Source organism: Eschrichtius robustus, chromosome X, assembly GCF_028021215.1.
Source record: "Eschrichtius robustus isolate mEscRob2 chromosome X, mEscRob2.pri, whole genome shotgun sequence".
Taxonomy (NCBI): Eukaryota; Metazoa; Chordata; class Mammalia; order Artiodactyla; family Eschrichtiidae; genus Eschrichtius; species Eschrichtius robustus.
In genome coordinates this window covers 38,937,316-38,960,730 of record NC_090845.1, presented here as the reverse complement: position 1 = coordinate 38,960,730, position 23,415 = coordinate 38,937,316, and the positions used below count along the sequence as shown (strand labels likewise).

At 35.9% G+C, this 23,415-nt stretch overlaps 1 protein-coding gene across 2 annotated transcripts in view; it reads right to left on the bottom strand.

Moving 5' to 3' along the window:
• The window catches only part of USP9X (ubiquitin specific peptidase 9 X-linked), a 118,242-nt gene that overhangs the window by 68,622 nt on the left and 26,205 nt on the right, over nucleotides 1–23,415 (bottom strand). For both annotated transcript variants that reach the window (XM_068534067.1, XM_068534068.1), the window contains exons 2-11: nucleotides 20,659–20,912; nucleotides 16,494–16,639; nucleotides 13,860–13,939; nucleotides 11,689–11,801; nucleotides 9,844–10,062; nucleotides 7,122–7,237; nucleotides 6,409–6,660; nucleotides 6,194–6,332; nucleotides 3,464–3,616; nucleotides 2,448–2,552 (exon numbers count right to left, since the gene is read on the bottom strand). In XM_068534067.1, the coding sequence (XP_068390168.1) occupies nucleotides 2,448–2,552; nucleotides 3,464–3,616; nucleotides 6,194–6,332; nucleotides 6,409–6,660; nucleotides 7,122–7,237; nucleotides 9,844–10,062; nucleotides 11,689–11,801; nucleotides 13,860–13,939; nucleotides 16,494–16,639; nucleotides 20,659–20,754 (1,419 nt within the window). In that variant the 5' untranslated portion in view covers nucleotides 20,755–20,912. The remainder of the gene's footprint in view (nucleotides 1–2,447; nucleotides 2,553–3,463; nucleotides 3,617–6,193; nucleotides 6,333–6,408; nucleotides 6,661–7,121; nucleotides 7,238–9,843; nucleotides 10,063–11,688; nucleotides 11,802–13,859; nucleotides 13,940–16,493; nucleotides 16,640–20,658; nucleotides 20,913–23,415) is intronic.

The following is a 23,415-nucleotide window of genomic DNA, read 5'->3' as shown; positions in this document are numbered from 1 at the left end:
ACAACTCCTGAGCCTGCGCTATAGAGCCCGCGAGCCACAACTACTGAAGCCTGCACGCCTAGAGCCCATGCTCCACAACAAGAGAAGCCACCACAATGAGAAGCCCGCGCACCGCAATGAAGAGTAGCCCCCGCTTGCCACAACTAGAGAAAGCCCACGCACAGCAACGCAGCCAAATAAATAAATAAATAAAAATTCCTTCCTTAAAAAAATAAAGAACATTTGTTCATCCAAAGCCACCATGAGTAAAAAAAAAAAAAACAACCACAATTTGCAACACTTGAACTGATAAAGATGACTAGTGTTCAGAATATCTCAAGAATTCCTAAGAATCAGTAAGAAAAGTACAAACAACTCAAAAGGGAAAAATTAGGCAAAAGACTTGAATAGGCTTTTCACACACACACAAAAGGAGAATAGAAACATATGAAAAGATGTTCAACTTCATTAGTGATCAAGGATATAAAACCAATACGACAATGAAGTCACATTTCATACCAAGCAGACTGTCAAAAATCCCAAATTCTGACAAAAACAAGTGCTGGCAAGGATGTGAAAATCTCGATGGGACTGTAAACTGGTATAACCACTTAGAAGAACGAAGACTTAATTAGAACTCAAACATTGAAAAACTAGACCAGCTAGACCAGGCAAGTACATAAGTCTAATCAATAAGCTTTGAAATCATTTGGTTGCACTCTATAAAGAACTGCAAAGTGACCTGGACTTCATGCTTCTTTTGAATCATCTTTAGTAGAAAGTTTCAAGACACACTCCATAAGAACGTTAGTTTTACCAACACCTCAAAAAACAGTGCTTGCTACCAAATAGTAAGCGCTCAATAAACATCTATTAATCCAAAGGGGGGGGAGCATAGATGATGGAATTATTTTTATATTTAGACTATTATTGTATTTAGACCACTCTTAGAAGAGGGGTGGAGGGTCCAGAGAATGTAATAACAATCAACCTCTTCTTTCTCCTCCCATCACGGTCATCACCATCTGGTCATGTTCTGGTCATGTACCATCATTTCATAAGTCATCTCAAAATTAAAAATGAATGGCAATTAACTTTAGGGTACCCACCGTAACTGATTCTGTTATTTCCTTAGCTGCCTTTGTTGTACTTCAAACTTAATTTTTCCATAAGGCAGTGATTTACAACTTTAATGTACTTAAGATTCATCTGAGAATCTTGCTTAAAATACAGACTCCCAGGCCCCATTCCTAGCAACTCAGAGTTAATTGGTCTTGGGTAGAAGCCAGTAATTGGTATTATTTTTTCTTCAATTGTGAAATACACATCAAGAAAGGTACAAACATACACATTATACTACATAATGTAAACACCTATGTAACTATTACCCAGGTCAAAAATAATATGGTAAGCAGCACTCCAGAAGCTAGCTGGGTCTATTTCTGAAGTTTATTATGTTAATGCAATCAAGGTATATGGAATTCTTGTGTGCCTTCATTCCTTTCTTCAACCTTCTGTTTATTAGACTCACCCTTGTGGTTGAGCTGCTCAAATCTGCTCATTCTCATTGTTATGTTTCATTATATGAACATTCCACAATTTATCCATCTTACATAGCAATTTTTAGCTATTATTAATAATTCTGCCACAAATGTTGACTGTGTATACTGGTGTACATATGCATGAGTTTCTCTACAGTATATATTCAGAAGTCAAACCGATTAAGTCATGAAAATCTTACACTTTTCCAGAAACACCAAACTATTCTCCTAAGTGGTTGTAGGAACTTATGTTCCCACCAGCAGTCAGTATAACTGTTATAACTGTTATTTTTAACAAGATATCTTCGTGATCTAATGCCAGTTGTTAACAGAATGCCCCTCTGTGAACACTGCCGTAACATCTTGTGTTCTTAATCCACAAATTCACCAAACACTTGGCTTTTACAAACCCAGCACTAGTAACTGCAGAGAGACCACTACACAATATGGCTTTAAAAAGTGCATGATGGCACCAATGCAGATATGACTGTAGGAGCTCTTGGGCCACCTTTTGAATTACATTTCCATTAAGTCCATGAATTACATTTCCAATTTGCCTGTGCATAACACCCCAGACTATTAAGGTATTGGTAGTCCTTGCTGTTGATTCTTTATTTTTCATTGCAACCAATTAATCCTTCCCTGCAGTCCTACAGTTCACTTGAACCTATAATATAAACACAAACTGCTAGGGGAAAGGAATTCAAATTGACAACTGAATTTAAAAAAAAAATTCCTTATTTATGAGGACTATTATTATAAAAATGAACATCAAGATCTCATTGAAAAAGAAAACAATGGTCAATTCCTTTACACTAGAAACTGTTTAATGATTTCCATTTAAGTACTTATTGGGTAAGAACCATTCACAGATTTAATGAATTAATTCTATTAAAAATGAAACTGTACTACTATGTTAACTATTACCTTAAAGCAATCAAAAAGATGATCAAGTTGCTCAGGAGAAAAATCCCATGCCAACTTTGCCAGTAGATCATGTACATTCTTCACAATGGCTTCATGCTTCCCCGCCTATTGAAAAACCGAAGAAAATCAGAGCATACTAAAATTTGAACAGCAATAAGTAGCATACACTGTCTGTGGAAAACTATTAATTAATAAAGTATTCCCATCTCTGACTAACTGTGTAACCTAAGAAAATTCCTAACGTTTTACATGTTTTAGAACTGCCATCTAAAACCTGACAACTCAATTTCTTGACATACATGGTTAATATAGACTTTGGGAATTCATGTGAACTCTTATTACAGTTTATTGAATTTAACATGCCAGTTCTAACATTGCAAATAGGAGAATAAGGCCCACCAGTGGTGTTGTTTCAAAACTGGAACCTTAAGCAGTCAAAGGCAAAACTGAATGCTTTCTTGGTTTCTACAGACTCAATAAACAAAGCTTTGTAATCTAGAACTCATCAATACTTCCCAAGTGATCCATGAATAGAAACTTGTCATTAGGATAATCAAAGGAATCACATAGTTTCTATCTCTGAGAGCAAAGGTTACTTATCCTTCTAAAAGCTATTAATCCTTCGGATTATTACAGGTTTTTGTAAATAATCTAGTGATTTAACTTTCCTGACATTGTTCTTTGTTTTAAGTATATGAAGAAACCAATTATGGATGTCTTATACTCTTTCAATAGACATTTCTTATTATTTTACTGTTTGCCTCTTATTTAAAACCTACAAATTGCCAACCTTTACCAAATGCATACAGTAGACGTTGGAATATTTTTATTTTAAAAATATTACTGGCCATCTCAAAAGGATTCTTGACAGGACTTCTGTAAACAATAAGCATTTACTTATACTGAAAGTCAAACAGGGTAAGTCTTCATCCCATTTAACTACAACTACTACCATTTCTTTAGTTTTTAGTACATTTCTTTTACAAACCAAAGAGCCACCATCTTAAATTCCTTACCTGCGCTGCCCAGATATTATCAAGATCTTGTAAGGTCAGGGCCTTTTCTTTGATGACAAAACGAAGAATCTTCTCTAGCTTTTCTACATACTGTGGTTGATGAAGACTATCTCGCAACACTATGGATAAAATATTGTTCTGCTGTATCCACTCCTAAATAGAATTCAAACACTTGTTTCAAGGCTTCCAAAAATATATACATAAAGTATTGTTCACACTTTTAGCTTCCAGGGTTTATTTTCTTTCTTTCTTTCTTTTTTTTTAGTTGCAGCATGCATGTGGGATTTAGTTCCCCAACCAGGGATCGAACCAGGGCCCCCTGAATTGGGAGCACAGTCTTGCCCACTGAACCACCAGGGAAGTCCCTTGTTCACGCTTTTAAACATTAGGAGGAATTTAAAAACTCAAAATATAATGCACTAATGTAACATGGTTATGTGTTCTTTTGATACAGAATTATGAAAAATCACAATAATTTCATGGAACTTAATTTTGCACATACAGAAATGTTTCCATAATTAGAAACAGTGAAATCATTAAAAAGATTTTACTCCAGCATTTACTCAGAAAATTATTATTTAAATGTAGCAATTGGGCTTCCCTGGTGGCGCAGTGGTTAAGAATCCGCCTGCCAATGCAGGGGACACGGGTTCGCGCCCTGGTCTGGGAAGATCCCACATACCACTGAGCAACTAAGCCCGTGCGCCACAACTACTGAGCCTGTGCTCTAGAGCCCACGAGCCACAACTACTGAAGCCTGCTCGCCTAGAGCCGGTGCTCCGCAACAAGAGAAGCCACTGCAATGAGAAGCCCACGCACCGCAACAAAGAGTAGCCCCTGCTCGCCACAACTAGAGAAAGCCTGCACACAGCAACGAAGACCCAACGCAGCCAAAAATAAATAAATAAAATAAATTTTAAAATAAATAAATAAATAAATGTAGCGATCACCATGGTTTAGGTATGGTGGGTTATAGGACCCATTTTAGGATCTTTAGAGTTTTTTATACCAGTTTTGATTTGGGTGAAAAGGTACTTTTTTTTTTTTTTTACTTTTATTTATTAACCAATTACAATCTAAACAATCCTAATGAGGGCTGTATTACCCTATTACAGAAAAGTAAACAGGCTCAGAAGTGTTGGAACCAGAATCTGAATCAAGGCTGAAAGCTTCCCAAGTCTGTGTTTCTCTAACACTATGCTATATTGCTTGACAGGTATTTAATTAATATTTAAATCAACAAAAGAAAACTAACTCATGATACAATACAAAGGTAACAGACCACACTGTATGATTTTACACTATTCAATTTAATGAGAATAAAAAGTATTTAGCCCCAAAATGTGCTAGAGAAAAGAAGTACACTTCTCAGCTGGTAAAGGTCCTTTTTTACTTCTAATCTATTACAGACAGGTATTTTTGTAGAATACAATTAAAATGTGGCAATATCAAATTGCTACAGAAGTTTCTAAACACTCAATGCCATCTGCCATATTCATCTAGCCTTGGCAACAGCTCAAGGACCAGAACCAGACCTCAGACCACACTGAGTAGCTCTGTGCTCGACTTTCCACAAGGTGAACAGACAAACCAGATACACAAAACTAGATGACTACCACCTGACCCCTAACACAGGGCCAATGTGTCTAGGCATCCTCCACATACCTTTTATCACATTCTAATCACTGTTTTCCCTATTAAACTGAGGCCTCCTTGAGGTCAAGGACAGTTCTTTTACAGATGTCTCCTCAGTACTGTCAGACAGTATGCGCTAAAGTTATTCAACCAATATTTAAGTAGCATTCTTATTGATTTTTTTAAAAAATGGATTCACTTATGTCAAGGGTTTTTTGTTTTTTTTTAAAAAGATTTATTTATTGATTGATTGATTGACTGACTGCTATGTTGGGTCTTCGTTTCTGTGCTAGGGCTTTCTCTAGCTGCGGCAAGTGGGGGCCACTCTTCATCGCAGTGCGCGGGCCTCTCACTATCGTGGCCTCTCTTGTTGCAGAGCATAGGCTCCAGACGCGCAGGCTCAGTAGTTGTGGCTCACGGGCCTAGTTGCTCCACGGCATGTGGGATCTTCCCAGACCAGGGCTCGAACCCATGTCCCCTGCATTAGCAGGCAGATTCTCAACCACTGCACCACCAGGGAAGCCCTCTTATTCATTTTTAAACTATAATATATGCAAATTACCTAGGGTAAATAAAGTTTCCTAAACTTTCAACATCAAAATGATGTAAATATAAGTGCTTAAGCGAAGTCCTTACAATGATAACAAAACATTAACTCATGTGTATCTTATTCTAATAATTATATTTCCTATTTTAAAATCTTTAAGTGGAATTCGTCAAATGAATAGGCCACTTCATTCAATAGCTACCAGATACTACCCAATCTATTCCCCAAATCACCTTTATTTACTCAATTTCAACCCCCACCTGACAAGCTAATAATTACTTCAGAACACCTACATTCAGCAGTAAGCTTATCAAAGATGTGCTAAGCTATCCATTATCATCAAACAATTATATATCACCAAATATACCAAATAATAAACCATGTTATCACAAAAAGTTCTCAGGATTAACAGAGTTGTAAATCAATCCAAACACCTCCCAATTTCAAAGTTTTCTTTAAAATGTTAATATTACTAACTTTAAGTAGAGCTATTCTGATTTTTGCCTTAGATAGATTATTATTCATGAAAGTAGAATCAAAGGACTTACTGCCATTCGTTCAGCTGTGAGCCATTCTTCCTCCTCAGGATTACCATGCCGATGAGTGTAGTACGATACACTAGATATCACCTTATTAACTTCATTAAGTGCATTCATCTTTCCATTAAAAGAAGAAATTTGCAATAATCTGTAAGAGAAATTCAGTGCTAAATACGATTCTAAACATTCACATAAGTAATTATTTCAAGAGGTAAATATCTTACCTAAGTATCATTTTTAACCTAAATATTTCTAAATTTTTTACAGTTTCTTCTTGTCCTGGAACCCTTGAAGCTAAATTTTTCAAGGATTTAATAATCATTGAAAGAGCATCATTTTTGGCTTCATTCTTTGCTTCTTTTTTCAGTTCTTCATCAGTTAAGTTTTCTAAAAACTGTGGAACCATTTCTATTACTGGAAGGAAGTACTTTTTCACCGTATGAAGAGTGAGAAACTCATAGCATTGTCCAAATGGTCTGAAACAAGAAAGACAAAAATCTCTTTTAATATTCAATTTCTTACAATTCAACTAGGACTGAACTCAGACTGTACCTATTACTTTAAAACAATCCGGGGACTTCCCTGGTGGTCCAGTGGTTAAGACTCCGCACTCCCAATGCAGGGAGTGCGGGTTCAATGCCGGATTGGGGAACTAGATCCTGCATGCTGCAACTAAGAGCCCGCATGCTGCAACCAAAGATCCCGTGTGCCACAACAAAGACCCGGCACAGCCAAATAAATATTTTTAAAAAATAATAATAAAAAATAAAGAATAAAAATAAAATAAACCAGAGTAATTTCCGTTAAAAAAAAATAAAAAATGCAAGTTACCAGCTAAAGAGAAGAAACCACATTTGAAAAAAGAAACAATTTTTATCAAGCAATTAAGTAGCAATTTCTATAATGCACTGAAGATTAATTTTAAAACATAACTTACTTAATAAGGGCTGCAATTATTTGAACATTTAATGCTGATCCATTAATAAAACGATCATGCAAAATCTGAAACCCATTTAAAGTGCCGAATTTGTTGAGAAGATCCACGAGCCAACCCTGCAACAATACAGTTAATAAAAAAGTTAACTTCCTGCTTTTGGGGGGAGGGAAATGCTATCTGAAGTAATTTCTTGATTGAAACATACTAGAAACAGGAAATTCAATAAAAGAAAATTATTATGTAAAACCATCTTTGAAAAAAGACACGAAATATTGCATATTGTTCACAGTAATCCTGTCTGTGAGAAAAGCATAAGTAGTAGTATAGATCACTAGGGCACAGCTGTTTGTTTGTAACGATATAGCTGGTGAACAGGAATTAGAAGCCATGCTTCTATCTCAGAGATCCCACCATATGAGAATACCTTATTATCTGAAGGTCTATTTTAAAAAATTTAAGGGGGTAAAAAGACTCTAAAAAAAAAAAGGTATTTGGTAACCTAAGATATTGTTTGAATTTATTTTTTGTTGTAGTTGTGAATAACTACAAACACCCTAGAAATACAATAATCTTAAAGCCAAAGAGTGACCTATCCATTAAAAACTAATCCCTGGTATTCTATTTTTTGTTCCTAACTAGAACATGCTGGTTGATGCTTTGTGCTGACTCATGTGAATACACCCAGTTCTCATCTTAGAGGTACCACAATACAATAGTAAGAATTATCTTTCAACCTCTTCTCTAAGGGATAGCAAGTAACTCACAAGTACAGTGCAGCTGGGATAGGCAAATTAAAAAGGAATCAAAAGCTTACATAGATAAAAGAATCAAATGTATCTAAAAAGTCATGTACTTAAGACAACCTTTAATTCCTTGCCTTCTTCTAAAAGGCCAGATTTTGGAAGTCACTGAAGGAAGAAAAACAAGAGGGGGACAAAGGGGCACTTTCTCTACTTAAGTCTTAAGCAAAAGTAGTTTCTACAGCTATTCAAAAAAAAAAACAAAAAGCAGTGTTCAGGACAACGGGAAAACACTAAGTAAAAGGTAACTGCTTTAAAGAGACACTATGGTAGTTCTGATATGATTTTTATGAGACTCTAAATCAATTAAATTCTCAAATAAATCAACTACCGTATTTCTATGTAAGTTCATTATAATGTTTTCCTTTTTATTTGGTCTTAAAAGGCTAAATCAAAACAATTAAAACTCTGATTCTTACAAAGAAATCTGTTGAGATAAAGTCAGATACAAAAGAAATTATGTCAATTTAATTTTCATAAGGTATTTTAAATAGACAAAACTAAACTACCGGGATTATGGACATGTGCTTGAGTCCAGCTATAAAGAAAAGCAAGGAAATGATTTTATTAGTCAGGACATTACTTAAAGTTAGGAAGGCCGGAGGGGGCAATGACTGGGAGGGAGTGTGGAAGGGGGCCTCCGGGGAGTGACAATGTACTATTTCTTGACCATTTCTTGACCTGAGTGGGTTACATGGATGCTCATTTTGCAATAAATCATTAAGCTATTTAAAAAGAAATAAAAAATCTGAGCATTTAATTCACCAGCTCCCTTTTGGCATTCAGCAATTCTAAGAAAGTACATACTTATTATGTAATGTATTTTTATTTCTCCAGTAACTGGAATGAGACAACTAGGCTGATAAACTCAACAGTTATGTATATATAACACAGTATATATATGTGCACAAAGAAAGTCTAAAGCTAATCTCATGTTTTCAGCTGCAATGTACACTTACGCAATTAGGAATACTCAAAAATTAGTAATACTCAAGAAAAGCTAGGCTTCAAAGAAAGATATATAAAAATGTCTTCAACCAGAAGCCATCCTAAATCAACTTGTTCCCATCGAGACTCTTACAGATTACTATTGACCTATAGAGCAAAAAATTAAGTAAAATTTTTTAAAAAATACAGGTATATTTTAGAGATTGCCATTATTTAAATATTAATTTGATTTACTCAAACAAAAAAAGTCTGAAGTGGCAAGAACAGGAACCTTGGGAAATACCAGAAACTCTCAGCTCTAAGTTCAATAACTTTTGATGATTTCCACTTTTAACAGAATAAACCAAACAATATATATATATATATATATATATATATTCAAATTTTCCTGTTTTTTTAAAAAAAATAAGGTCATCAATATTTAAAAAGTCTTCCTAAGTTCTAAAATTTAAAAATTATATATGGTTAATTATTTAATATTTATTAAAAGAAGTACAGCTTAGGGATACATTTTTTAATGTACATTCTGTTTATGCTGGCATAGAAAATTTACATTGGAGAACTTTTACGTTTATGTATGCTATATATATTTCATTGATATTTGTAAGTTTTGCTATTTTGCTTTCATTTGTAATTTCTATAGTTTTATGACACATTAGCCAGGCCTTGGTCAAAGACGTAATCTCCTACTCTACTCTTATTTAAAAGGAAAAATATGCTCTGTTTCATACCAGCCCAAATTATGACTATTTCCCAAGAGGCTGGGCAGAAGACAATGGGGACTAACTACATGGAGAAAGCCAAAAATATTTTTAAATTAAAAAAAAAAAAAATTACAAAATAATGCAAAATCCCTTTAAGAGCAATGTGAAATTACCCTCCTCCATGTTAACAGTAGGTTCAGATCATTTAAAGTTCTATAGCAGAGCAAAACAACTGTAATATTTAACTTTGAAAATAACAAACCAACACACTTTTGGTGATCGAGGGTCTGGAGAACGAGCAAAGAGTTCATCTTCAGGCAACTGAACATTTGAGGAAACGGATTCACATGGACGTGTACCATTGTAGATATGGAATTTGCAATGAGGATTTAAGGCCATGGAGAGAAGTTCTAGAAGTGGAAACCAGTCTTGGGACAACTTGGCCACACATAGCTCCACCAGGCGATGAGTATTGTTGATAATACACCTCTGTTATATAAAGAATAATTAATGAGATCAAACCATTCCGAACAGAAATATCTTCCGATCTTGATTAATTATATCTTAATAACGACCTCTCAACTGTGCTATACCGATCATTTGAGTTATGTTTAATTTTACTAATATTGGGATCAAATTGATGTATCAAAAAAGAAATTAGCATTTACTTTATAATTTATATAGTGCCTACTTTCAAAGGCTATTTGCAATGACTTACAAAATGAAGTAGGCACTGCTCCATGTCCCCAGACAAGATGCAAATTACCACTGCTTTCTCTATGCAATTTTCCGACTAGAGGCAACAATTCTAAAATCTAAACAATGTATCATCAAATATCCCAGACGGAGTAGGTTTGCTATCTACGCCTCAATACAAAAGTCTGGGGCTTCCCTGGTGGCGCAGCGGTTGAGAATCTGCCTGCCAATGCAGGGGACACGGGTTCGAGCCCTGGTCTGGGAAGATCCCACATGCCGCGGAGCAACTGGGCCCGTGAGCCACAACTACTGAGCCTGCGCGTCTGGAGCCTGTGCTCCGCAACAAGAGAGGCCGCGGCAGTGATAGGCCCGCGCACCGCGGCGAGGCGTGGCCCCCGCTTGCCGCAACTAGAGAAAGCCCTCGCACAGAAACGAAGACCCAACACAGATAAAAATAAATAAATAATAAAAATAAAGGAATTTCTTTAAAAAAAAAAAAAAAAGTCTGATACCACTCCCAAAGTTTCCATTCTATACTTAAAAAATTACATGTTGAATTAGAAGATGTTGGTATTTTTATGCTATGGTTATATTTGAGAAATAGTTCACAGGGCATAAAAATATGCCCTGCTTCACAATTTATAACCATATTTCCATAATATAAACAAGAACAGAGACTTGGAGTAATTATGGTACTTCAATCTAAAAATGCACATTTCTTTTCACTTTTTAAGATCTCTGGAATCTGATTGTATCACATAATCAATGCATAGTGCATTTACCTAGACTGAAGGTATTTGTAGAGATTTGTCTTGGTTTCTGCCAGTCATCTGGGGACACCACCAACCTGAGACCACTTTAAGTTCCCCATTTGATATTTTTTGTACCACAACTCTGATTTGAATTCAGCCTTCAAAACGGTTTGAATACTGGCTTGTGGTTTAAGTTTTTAAGAGATTTTTTTCCCCCTCTACCAGGTGCCAAAGTTGAAATGTGCAGCTTTCTTTGGTGTTTCTTTCTGTATGTTAAGTTTATTTCTCTGCATTGACCCTTTGTGTCTCAGATAATAGATTCCCCATCTTGGGTGTTTTCCTTCCTCAGTGGTACATAAAGTAAGTGAGTGGTGCATTTCACAACTGTCATATTTTCAGTGAAATATGGTCACTTGTCAAAAGTCACAAGGCACTTGAGAACCAAGGAGACAGATTAAACCAATGTTTTCTAACTCTAAATCTCACATTCATTCTAAATGATCATGCTTCTTTCAACAGAAATCATAACTCATAAAAAGTATTTTTAAAGTTTCTCATTTTAAAATCCTTTAATTAGTGGATCAAATATATAACCAAATATACTATATAAGAAAACACACTCATCACTATATAAATCTGATTTTTTAAATTCAAATGAAAGACTCACATGAATTTCAAACTTCCAGCCACTCACTGCCTCGTCTGTAAGGATTTTAGTGAAAGATATTGTTAGCCCATCTCGAAAAAATCGCTGACATGCTTCACTTTTAACATCAAGGCCTAAGAAAAGGAGAGAAAACTTAATGTAAACAAAATATTTCTCTGGTTGTCTTACAATGTCCAATTATATGATAAAAAGTAATAACTGTAAAATACAGCTAACAAATGCCGACTAGCTTTGGAAAAAAACTCACAGCATTATGTATAAGAGGTCAAAAAGGTAACAGATTCAGAAACAAAAATAATCTTCAATGAATTTCAAAAATACTTAACTGTATAAAAGTACATTAATACAAGTAATATTAAGATGAATCGAAACTATTTCAAATTATGACACTGGACCGACCTTAAATACAAAATGGTTATGAGTACCATGTGATAGGGGATTTAAATATACTTCACAGTATTTTACTCTCTGACAACAAATCTTAAAATTTTTAAAATGACGTTTCTCGGGGACTTCCCTGGTGGCGCAGTGGTTAAGAATCTGCCTGCCAATGCAGGGGACATGGGTACAAGCCCTGGTCCGGGAAGTTCCCACATGCCACGGAGCAACTAATCCCGTGCACCACAACTACTGAGCCCATGTGCCACAACTACTGAAGCTCGCACGCCTAGAGCCCGTGCTCTACAACAAGAGAAGCCACCGCAACAAGAAGCCTGCGCACCGCAATGAAGAGTAGCCCCCGCTCACAACTAGAGAAAGCCCGTGCGCAGCAATGAAGACCCAACGCAGACAAAAATAAATAAAATTAATAAAATGACGTTTCTCAACTATTTTTAAAATCTCATTTTGGTTGTACATTATCCATTTGACATCAAATACTATTCTACTATTCTCCAGAAGAGTTTAATCGATTAAAGATAAATTATCATCTTCCGTATTAGTCTCTTCCACTGGCTCAACATCTACGCTTCTTTATATCTTTCTTTTAATTTCACCGGATTTCAGAAAGGCAGCAGAGCTACGTGCCCCCAGACACACAAAATAATCTTTAACTCTTGATGACAAAATGAAAAGCCATTCAATTTGAACATAAGAGTATTATACGATTTTGGATGTACAAAAGACATGACATTTAAGCCCAGTACTGTAGTTTAAAAAATCTGAACCTTGTCTAAAATTAAAATAAACCATGGTCCCAAAGAAATATGGGGAGGAGGAGGGGATTGCATGTCCAATGAATGTCAATGACATTAAATGAAATACCACTGTGTGTTTTTACCTATCACTGTACAGTCAGGACCTAAAACATGTCTAGGACAGAAGTCTTCAAAAATTTGCTGAACTGATGAGTAAATGTGTAAATGAACAAAAGAAATTTGAGTGGTGAAAACAATGGTAATCTGATAATGCATTTTCATAGCTCATTAGATTGGTTTTCTAAGATTAATAAGGTGTAAAGACATGTTCCTTAAATGAAGGAGGGTTAATTACTCTAAGACAAAGGAAATTTTACCCTTGCCGTGTAATGAGACAGACTTAAGCAAGGTACTAAAGACAATAATTTTTACAACATTTAATTTCAATTGTGATAATTCCTATTGATAATTAGAACACATCCATGGCTACCCTATTTCAGAAATTGAAATGTTACTGCTGTTTATTTTAATCTCCAATGCCTTAAAGATGAGTAGATATTACAATAGTAGCCCTTTACTAAGAGAATTCAATTGCACCTAAAGAAAACTAGTCACTGAAAAAAATAATGATTAATTCCAAAATTAAGCTTTTACTTCTAGACAAGAATAACAGCATGACTCCTTTTTATTGGGTTATTTTTTTTAAAAAACACAGGACCTCATCTTTCGGTCTTTTTTTTCTTTTAGAGAAAATCCAAACCTTTTCTGTGTATTAAAGAATAATCAACACATAAGCTAGACAGTTTAAATATGAATATATACAAATTTTATGTATAACTTCAGAGAGTTCACAAACATCCTTGAAGGCTGTCCAAATGATATGAACCCTTGCTCTAGGGACAAATCATAAGCCATAGCAAGAAAACTTAGTTAAATGTTCTAGTCTAGGAATACACAGAAAAAGTCTTCAGGCATGAAGTGAAACTATTAGCTAGTAGCATACATTATGGAAAGCATAAGACCATTTAAACTTACCTTTTTTACTAAGATCAATAGCAGCTTCTAAAAGCACTTCTAATTCCCCTTTCGGCAAAACTGGAACCACCCATCGAGGCCTAAGGGTTTTAATAATATAAAAAGATGTTTATTGGTTGAACACTGAAAGAGGCACTATAAATGAGTTACTAATTACAACTACTCAGCTCACCATGAAAATATTAAAATGAAACTAAAATATTAAAACCACAAGGTTGGCAGAACATCTGCTTTGTGGGACTAAGCATCATCTGTTGTCTCTACAAACAAAAATTTTTTAAGGAACTGTCAAACAAAAGATATAGCAATGAGAGAAGGGGGAAAATAAAATTATTTTAATAACACAGAATATAAAACTACTATAATAATCAAGTATCACTAGAATATAAAACTACTATAATAATCAAGTATCACGTAAATGGATACCTATTTGTTAGAGTTCATAGGAAAGTGCTCTTTCAGGCTTCAGGTTAAAGGAGACATGATGAACCTCTTAGTTGTCATCCACTTCCTCACAAAGAAGAAAATATCTAGGTGGCAAATGACTAATTTCTGCCTCATCAACTTTTTCCTGAAGGTTAAGTTAGACGCAGGTCTCCAAGTCTTTATGCCTCCACAGGCACCCTCCTCCCTCAAACAACGATGCAGCAGACACCCAGGTGGTGCTTTCTCTGCTCCCAGTGCCAGCGGCCCAACCATATGGGAGTCCATCCTCTTCCTACCCCTTCATCCCTCACTACCACCCAACTTACCCAGTGCTCCAAAAACCCCCATTTTGATAAAAAGTGCTCCATGACCACATAATCTATTAGAAACAAATGTATACCACCCTTTCTCATTGTTTTTATTTACATAAAAAAACATCACTTGTGTTTCTCTCCCCCTGCAGATTTGCTAACATGCAACTTTGCCCTTGAGTGAGCATAAGAAGTACACTTTATCGTCAGCAACCACCAGACAAAAATTGAAAAGCAGCAGTACAACTTTTTGCTATCATAACTCTGCTACAGAGAATGGGCAGGGACATTACAACTTTATACAACTGTTTGTTTGTTTGACTAATTCATTATATACCATTACTATAGGCATCTGCCAGAATGACATTTAATGTGTTCTTTCAAATATACCTCTAAAAACAATGAGTTAAATGTATATTTATTAATAGGAAAAATATTTAAAATAAATGAAGTGAGGAAAACAAATTATAAAATGATATTATAGTAAGAATTCCATATTTGTACAGAAAGCAGCACATATGATAGTAAACACAAAGACAACCTGGAAGAATGTACACCTTATTGTTAGTAGTAACTTTTGGTTGGGAGGTGTGTATCTACGGAGGAAATTACAAAGAACATTATTGACATAATATATTTCTATGTTTAACAAGATGTACTTACATTATATTACTTATGTAATCAGAATGTTTTTTTAAAAACGCAAAGGGTTTCTATTTCCCCTGACATTATATATGTAATGGTGTTAACTGATTTTTAAAAAGTAAACTTACTGGGGCTTCCCTGGTGGTGCAGTGGTTGAGAATCTGCCTGCCAGTGCAGGGGACACGGGTTCGAGCCCTGATCTGGGAAGATCCCACATGCCGCGGAGCAGCTGGGCCCGTGAGCCACAATTACTGAGCCTGCGCGTCTGGAGCCTGTGCTCCGCAACAAGAGAGGCCGCGATAATGAGAGGCCCGCGCACCGCGATGAAGAGTGGCCCCCACTTGCCGCAACTAGAGAAAGCCCTCGCACAGAAACGAAGACCCGACACAGCCATAAATAAATACATAAATACATAAATAAATAAATAAATAAACAAACAAACCCAAAGTTTAAAAAAAAAAGAAACTTACTAAGGCAAGTAAGTGCCTATAAGTGTATTTTCCTTACTCTTCTTTTGGGGGGTTGGAGGGATGTGTCACACCTCCCTAGGACTCACTTGTTGAGCTCACAGCCTGGTGAAGACCACAGACATGCAGGATGGTTCCCTGAAACGTTCTTCCCATATCTTCTTTAAATCTTTTCCTTCCCATACATACAAGCTTAAGCTTTCACTCTCTCAAGAGTCTTACTCCAAATAATCAAAGCGTGGGGCGGGGAGGTGGGTGTGGGTGAATGTTTGTGCTATGAGTATGAAAATGTATACTCTGAACCACTCCCCTGAGATGAAGATCAGGAGAAACAAATAGCTGAGATGGTTAAATGTCTCAAACTAATCAAGGGTTCACAAGGGGGCAGGCTCTGAGGATCTCAATCTTCTTATGACCTGGTTTACCTCAGGGCCATGCAAGAAGTATTAAAGTCATCCAGTAACCCACATGCCAATAAGAAAAAAAAAAAACGGGAAATCACACATACGGTTGTACTTCAGTAACACACCAGCTAGGGTGATCATCAGTAATCTGAACACTTTATTGACACTGTTACTTCCTTTCATTTTTTAAATCCATTAAGAACCATGGGTTGCAAAGTACATGGCAATGACTAAGATGTTAAGGCTATTTAAGGAGGCAGTATGGTTACTGGGATATTCCTATCCACTCCTTCTCTTTTCTTAGTACTAATCACTGTGCTGAAATACTTTTGTTTTTCCTCTGTATGACACACATTAAAAAGCAAAACAAAATCAACTCACCTATTGATCATGTCATCCAACTTTGCCAGGTCAGTATGTGGAAATGCAGGTTCCTCATCTTCAAGCTGTGGTGGGGCATCAACTTGACCTTGTTCATCTGGGGGAGTTGCCGGGGAATTTTCATTGGAAGAATCAGGCGATGAAGTCTTAATTAAATTCAAACACCAACACAGATTAGGGGGAAATAATGTAAACTTTTAAAGAAGATATGATCATTGTAAGTTTATGATGTTTCAGGCAGTCTCTGTGCTACTATGCTTTAAAATAATTTCATTTAATCCTCAACAGCCTAAGGAAGTATTCTTCTGCCACTTAACAGATGAAAAAAACAAACTCAGACAATAAGTAATTAGCCCTAGGTCACACAGCTCCAATTCTGTGGTCAGGATCTGAATCCAGGTCTAATTCTAAAGTTTGAGTTCTTATCCACAGTGTATGCTGCTTCTCCGCCTACATTTCCCATTATATGAGCCCTTCATGATAGAAATTATCGTACACATTTTGCAGATTAAAAAGTTTCTGACATAACATTTATTTTTCATTTTGAAGAGAAAAAATAAATTTTATTCCACAATTCCCCTAGTCTCCAACTATTATCCAAACAATTAAAACTTCATTGTGGTTTCTAAATAAGTCACATCATTTTCAACTAATAAGGCTAATTTTATTCTTTCATTCTTCATTCTTAGTGCTTCTTTTTCTTTCCCCCCATATTTTAGCTGTGTACAATATTTCCACAATTAAGTGAATGAACTTTTATGACCCTTAATAATTTTGAAAGCAGATGGTATTTTTCTCTTTCAAATTGAGACTAATCTAAATTTTAAGCTGACTTTTACTCGTATATTCTTGAATTTTCTACCTACTGTAGGTTGACGGCCCTTTTAGAGAAGAAGGCCCCTTTCCCTATCATTTTAGCATTTATTGAACAGATGCATAAATAAGTACTTGTATTGAAGACAGGTGGGTATACCACCATTAATATATTCTACTTACAAAGTTTATGTATGAACTCATAGAGCCAATTTGCAAGTAAACAGCAAACTTTTACTTAAGATGGCGAACATTACGCAGGTGCTATAGGGCTAGTTTCAAGGCAAAAATCTACAGAACAGAATTCAAGTTTTAGAAGCCCAACAGAAATATTTGCATCTCAAGTATGTAACTTAGGAAGTCTGCTTCATTACTTTTTAAAAAGGCCCATTTCCCCTAGTATATATGTATTATATACATGCTCACAGAAATCCTAGACAAAAATAACAATTAAGATACCTGCAATACCACACCAACAGATAAGCACCAATGACATTTTCAATTATTTCCTTGCAATTTTTCTTCTATGTGACCCCCCCAAATCCTGTCTATATATATGTATAAATTTTCAATAAAATTGGGATTATACTTGCTTAAGTCTGTGTCCTTTTCCATTCAACATTTGAGTATTTTCCCACATCATAAACAATCTTTTTTAAAGAGCTGATTAATGGCCACATAGTATTAAATTAATTAAACAAAATTAAGGGACATTTAGCATTCTGCAATTTTTATTGCTAACATAAAACAAAACTATACTGAATCTTTTATATATAAATCTTTGTGTTGAACTTCAATTTTTCCTTAGGACAGAACGCTGGAAATATAATTACTACAACAACAGTATAAATTATTTCTTTTAGGGCTACTGACATATATTTTACTAAATTCCATTCCAGAAAGTCTGCACCCTCCCATGAACATCTCCCAAGAGTGTTCATCCCATAGGGCCTTTGCCAAGGCTGTTTCATTTATCACTGAGCTTTATTATATATACTAGAGCCTAAAATTCTCTCCTATGGGAACACCCTTTTAAAAACTATTATAGATTAAGTGAAAAATCTGATTGGTTTTAGAAATTCCCTTTATGCCAATATGAAAAAAGCATTTTCAAAGTAAGCCGTAAGCTGGGTAGTGATTAATGAATGCTATGGTTGCTTCCTCTTGGTCCAGTAAGTGTCAAATCTTCTTCTGAAATAACTAAAATCCTAACATTAAAAAGTAAAGAATAAGAAAGTGAAAGAGGGATTCTACAGATAGTTAAGAATGCAATTTGTGGGAATTCCCTGGCGGTCCAGTGGTTAGGACTCCGTGCTCTCACTGAGGGCCCGGGTTCAATCCCTGGTTGGGGAACTAAGTTCCCACAAGCCGAGTGGTGCGGCCCAAAAAAAAAAAAAACAAAAAACACCAATTTGTTTGTTCCTTTGTTTTAATTATCATTCATCCTCAAAAATGTAAAGAGCTATTTAAAGGAAGAGGACATAATGCAGATACATAATATTAAGCTGAGTATCACAAACCCAAGAGCTCTTAGAATTATCAAGTACACCTTAAAATAAAAGTAAGGTTAGAGATTTAATTTCTGTCTAAAGCCATGCAAACCACAAACACTGCAGAAGAAGTTAAAAGTCCATGCACGATGCAGGTATGAAACAGAAAAGAGAGAGCAAAAGATACTGGAACTCAAACTACAAGCTCCTGGCTTAAAAATGTAAATCTCTGGCATCCAACATAAACTTTAGACTATGTTTAAAGAAACATGAGTACTGGCTAACAAATTTATGACACAGGAAAGACTTAACGACTCTGTCCAAGACTTGTGACCATATACTTAAGTATTACATGTCCTAAAAGTGGGAACTGGAGAGGAAAAAGGAATAAAGTTGACATTTATTTGGAAAAAAAACATTAAAACCTGACTTGCTCACTTCTCTAAAATGGCAGAGGGAGAGGATGAAAGGGGGGAGGGGGGGGAGGGAGGGAAAGTGCACCAGCGCACGCGCACACACACACACACATGCAGCTCTTTCCTATCATACCTGTAATAGAGAGAATATGTAATCTATAATAGCTGGACAATAAGAACTTAATCACAAATGACAAATGTAAGTACTCTACAATAACAGTACTTTTGCCTAAAAACTTATCCATACAGAATTCTACACAAACATGTACCAACTGTAAGCAGCAAGTCTGTGATTCACATGCATGCACCTCAGCTACAAATTCACCTCTAAGTACTGTTTGAGCTGCATATCACAAGTTTTAATGTTTGTCTTATTCGGTTTAATATGTCCCAGTATAAAACTGCATACAATAGAAGGCTGAAAATTAATTATCTAAACTTACATTTCAAGAAGTGAGAAAAAGAGCAGCAATCCAAACCCAAAAGAAGTAAAGGGAACAAGAAATAAGAGTTAAAAGCATGTAAGTGGGAAGGGCGGAGAGAGTTAAAGCCAAAAACTGGTTTTGGGGAAGGTTTGATGAAATTGATAAATCCTTTAGGAAAGAGTAATCAGGAGAATACAAATTAGCAGTATCAGAGATGAAAAAGGAGATGTTACCACAGACCCTAAGACATTAAAAAGAATAAAAAAGGATATTATAAAGTTTTACTCCAATAATTTGACAATCTAGATGAAGTGGACAAATTCCTTGAAAAACACATTACCAAAAGCCACCAAAAAAAAAAAAAAAAAAAAAAATCAGAAAATTCCCCTATTTAAAAAAAGAGTTGGATCTGCAATTACAACCTTTCCACAAATAAAGCCCCAGGCCAGATGGTTTCACCAGTAAAATCCAGATAATTAATGAAGAAATAACTGAAGTCTTACACAAATTCATCCAGAGAATAGAAGAAGAAAGAATATTATGAGTTTTGAGGCCAGCATAAAAATCTAGATACCAAAATCTATTTTAAGCTCTTTGCAAACATTATTTCATTTGATCCTCTTAATGATCCTACGAAGTAGTTATACTATTGTTATCCTTATTTTATAGCTAAAAAACTGAGGCGTAAAGGTCATATAATTTACCCAAAGTCACAAAGCTAGCATGGTGCAAAGGTAAAATGTGAACACAAGCAATATGACTTGAGTCCATACTCTAACCACAGGCTACATCAAATGATTTAATGCTTTGCTCTGGAACTGACACAGGGCTTAAATACTTGATTTTAATGATTATTGATAGTATAAGACACCAGGAAATAAAAAGGGGGGGGGGACCTGCATACCCAAGCATCACCATCTACAGCACTTGAGTTTCTTGCTACTGTGTAAGACCTATGCTTATATTTCTTAAAATAACAGTTTTATGGTTACTTCACAAATTATTCAGAACATGCTCCTACCTGATTCTGTTGGAGGGGGGGCTGAGACTGTCCATCAGGAGCCTGGCCCTGGTTGTCATTCCCTCCTACAGGAGAGCCACGAGTCGTGGCTGTCATACTCGACACAGGGCAGATCTTTGCAATTTTGTCTGCTTATGTAGTTGTCTTGAAAAAAGAAATTATAGTCCACTTATAGAAGATGAAGTACCAGCATTTGTCAGTCTTAAAAAGCTCCAATTCAAGAATAAACCATCTTGCAGAGACCATTGCATAACCTACAAGTAGAAGAAAAAAAGCACATTGTTTTAGACATAAAAAACAAGGAATTGTTCGAATTTAATATTACCAGTGAATCTAGTCAGGTTATATAAATGAGAGAGAGGACAAAGCTGAAAAGCTCGTTTCATTAATACTATATTTAACTTAATAAACTGATAACAGTACATCAGCAGTTATGTCAAGAAAACATGCAAGTATAGCCTTATAATATTTCAGTTTCTTCCTGGGATTCCAAAGACTTTATCAAGGTATTTACTTAGTTGTCATTTCGATTCAATTATGGAGTGGCAAAACTGTCTTCAATTTGCTAATGCCTTGAATATACACATTCCTACAACGTATTTAAGACATAAACCAAGTGATAAAATCTGATTGTTAACTGTATACTACTCCTCCAATACGGCCTATTTTGTCAAATGACCTTGACTCTCCCCTTTTGGGAAGGTTTTGGCCACAGGCACTCCCAGGGCCATGACAGGGCTACAGACCCAAACTGTTTAACAATGGAATTCCTCTTTGCAGAAATCTGGCAAAGGTGTATAGAGGAATACCACCAAACCCTCAATTCTATATTCTTAGCTGTGTAGTAAAATCATCCAAAGTGCTTTTAAAAACACCGACGTCCAAACCCCTCTCCAGATTGAATAAATTACAATATTCAGGAGTTAAGCCTAGGCATCAGTACTTTTCAAAAAATCTCCCCCATGACTGATTCTAATGTACCACGAGATTGAGAACCTCAGCTGACTGATTTATAGATATTTGGTTATAAGGCAACCACACTTCCATTTAGTCCATGGTATTTACTTCAAGCTTAAATATAATCACTTAACCCAGAGATGGCATTCTAACAAGATTTTGTTTCACTTACCAAATTGGCATAATAAAAAGCTTAAAACTGATAACATTGGGTACTGGGGAGGCTAAAAACAGAAAAATCTTTAATACATAAAGTGGAAAAACAATTAAAAGATAACATGGCTGAACAGCCTCCCTTTCACTTTTGTTTTCCATTTTTATACAACCTACATACACTAACAAAGAATTTTATGTGAAGTAGACAATTTTAAAACCCAGAAAAACCCACCTATCATTTTCTTCAGCCACTTTGGGTTGGCTAGCAAATTGTTTAAATTTTTTTTTTTCTTACCACTCAAAATATCAGCTAACCAATTCAACTTCATTCTCTCTACTTCAAATCTGCTCCAATCTCTTCCTTTTGATCCCACTGCTCACGATCCCCAATGAATGATGCTCCCTCAATCTTTTCCTGGAAACCTTGTTCTTAGCCTATAAGTATGCTTGAATCTTTGTTACTGAGATGAAAAATCACCAACCTCTGTCCTTCCCTTTCCCCCCAAATCTTAAAACAGAATGCCTCTGCTTCTCCCTTCCCTTTCACTTCTTCCATTCTCTCTCATCATCTAGCTGTATCTAAGCTATCAAAACTGTTTTAAGCCACTGGGTCTTAACTGAGGTCTATGGATGGGTTTGAGGATTAACGCCCCTAAAATTACATGCAAAACTTTGTAAATATGTACATTTGGGGGTGGGGGAGGTCTGGTTCACAGATCATCAATGCTCTACTAATTGACAATTAACTGATAATCAGATGACTGCCCCTCGCCGTTCACCCTGTTTGCCCTCTTCTCAACGTTAGCCACAACTGGCTGCCACTACCCCCACCTCCCTTGAAGCTGAGCTTTCTTGGCTTATACAATCCTGGACTCAAATTTCCTTTCCTTTCTACTTCTTTTCAAAGGGGAGGGTAGAGAATAGTAGGTAGCACTGATGGCAGTGACAAATACAGTTTTCGACACTGAAACAGAGGTGAAAACATCCACTAGACAATTGACTCTATAAGTCAGGAATTGAAGGAGAACTTGGGGGTCTTGAACGGAACGCTAATGTTCACAAGAGTGGGAGACGGATTCATTAGCATCATCTGGGAGCCCCCCGAATACACACTTCCTTCTGAAAGTGAGGAGGTCACAATCTTGGGGGGTGGGAAGAAATAGCATAATATATTCCCAAGTGTCGGGCAAGTTGGGGAGGGGGGACGAACCCTGAGGCACACCAAAATTAAAGTGGTGTTTTTAAAGTAAATCCTTACACTTTACATAGAATGTGGCATTTTCCTATAAATTAGAAAACCACAGCTCTAAGTGACTTGACCAAAGCACAGATAGAAAGTAAGTCTAAAAAATTAATTCTATTACTTTGTCCACTAAACCAATGCTATCGCTCTTCAAAAATTATTTCCGGGAAGCAACCCAAGGATGAATGGATAAACAACATTTGGTATATACATACAATGTAATAGTATTCAGTGCTAAAAAGGAAGGAAATTCTGACTTGGATGAACCTTGAGGATGTAATGCTAAGTGAAATAAACCAGTCACAAAGGGGCAGATATTCCATGACTCCACTTATATGAGGTACCTACAGTCAGAGAAGGAAAGTAGAAGGGTGGTTACCAGAGGTTGGGAAGAGCAGGAA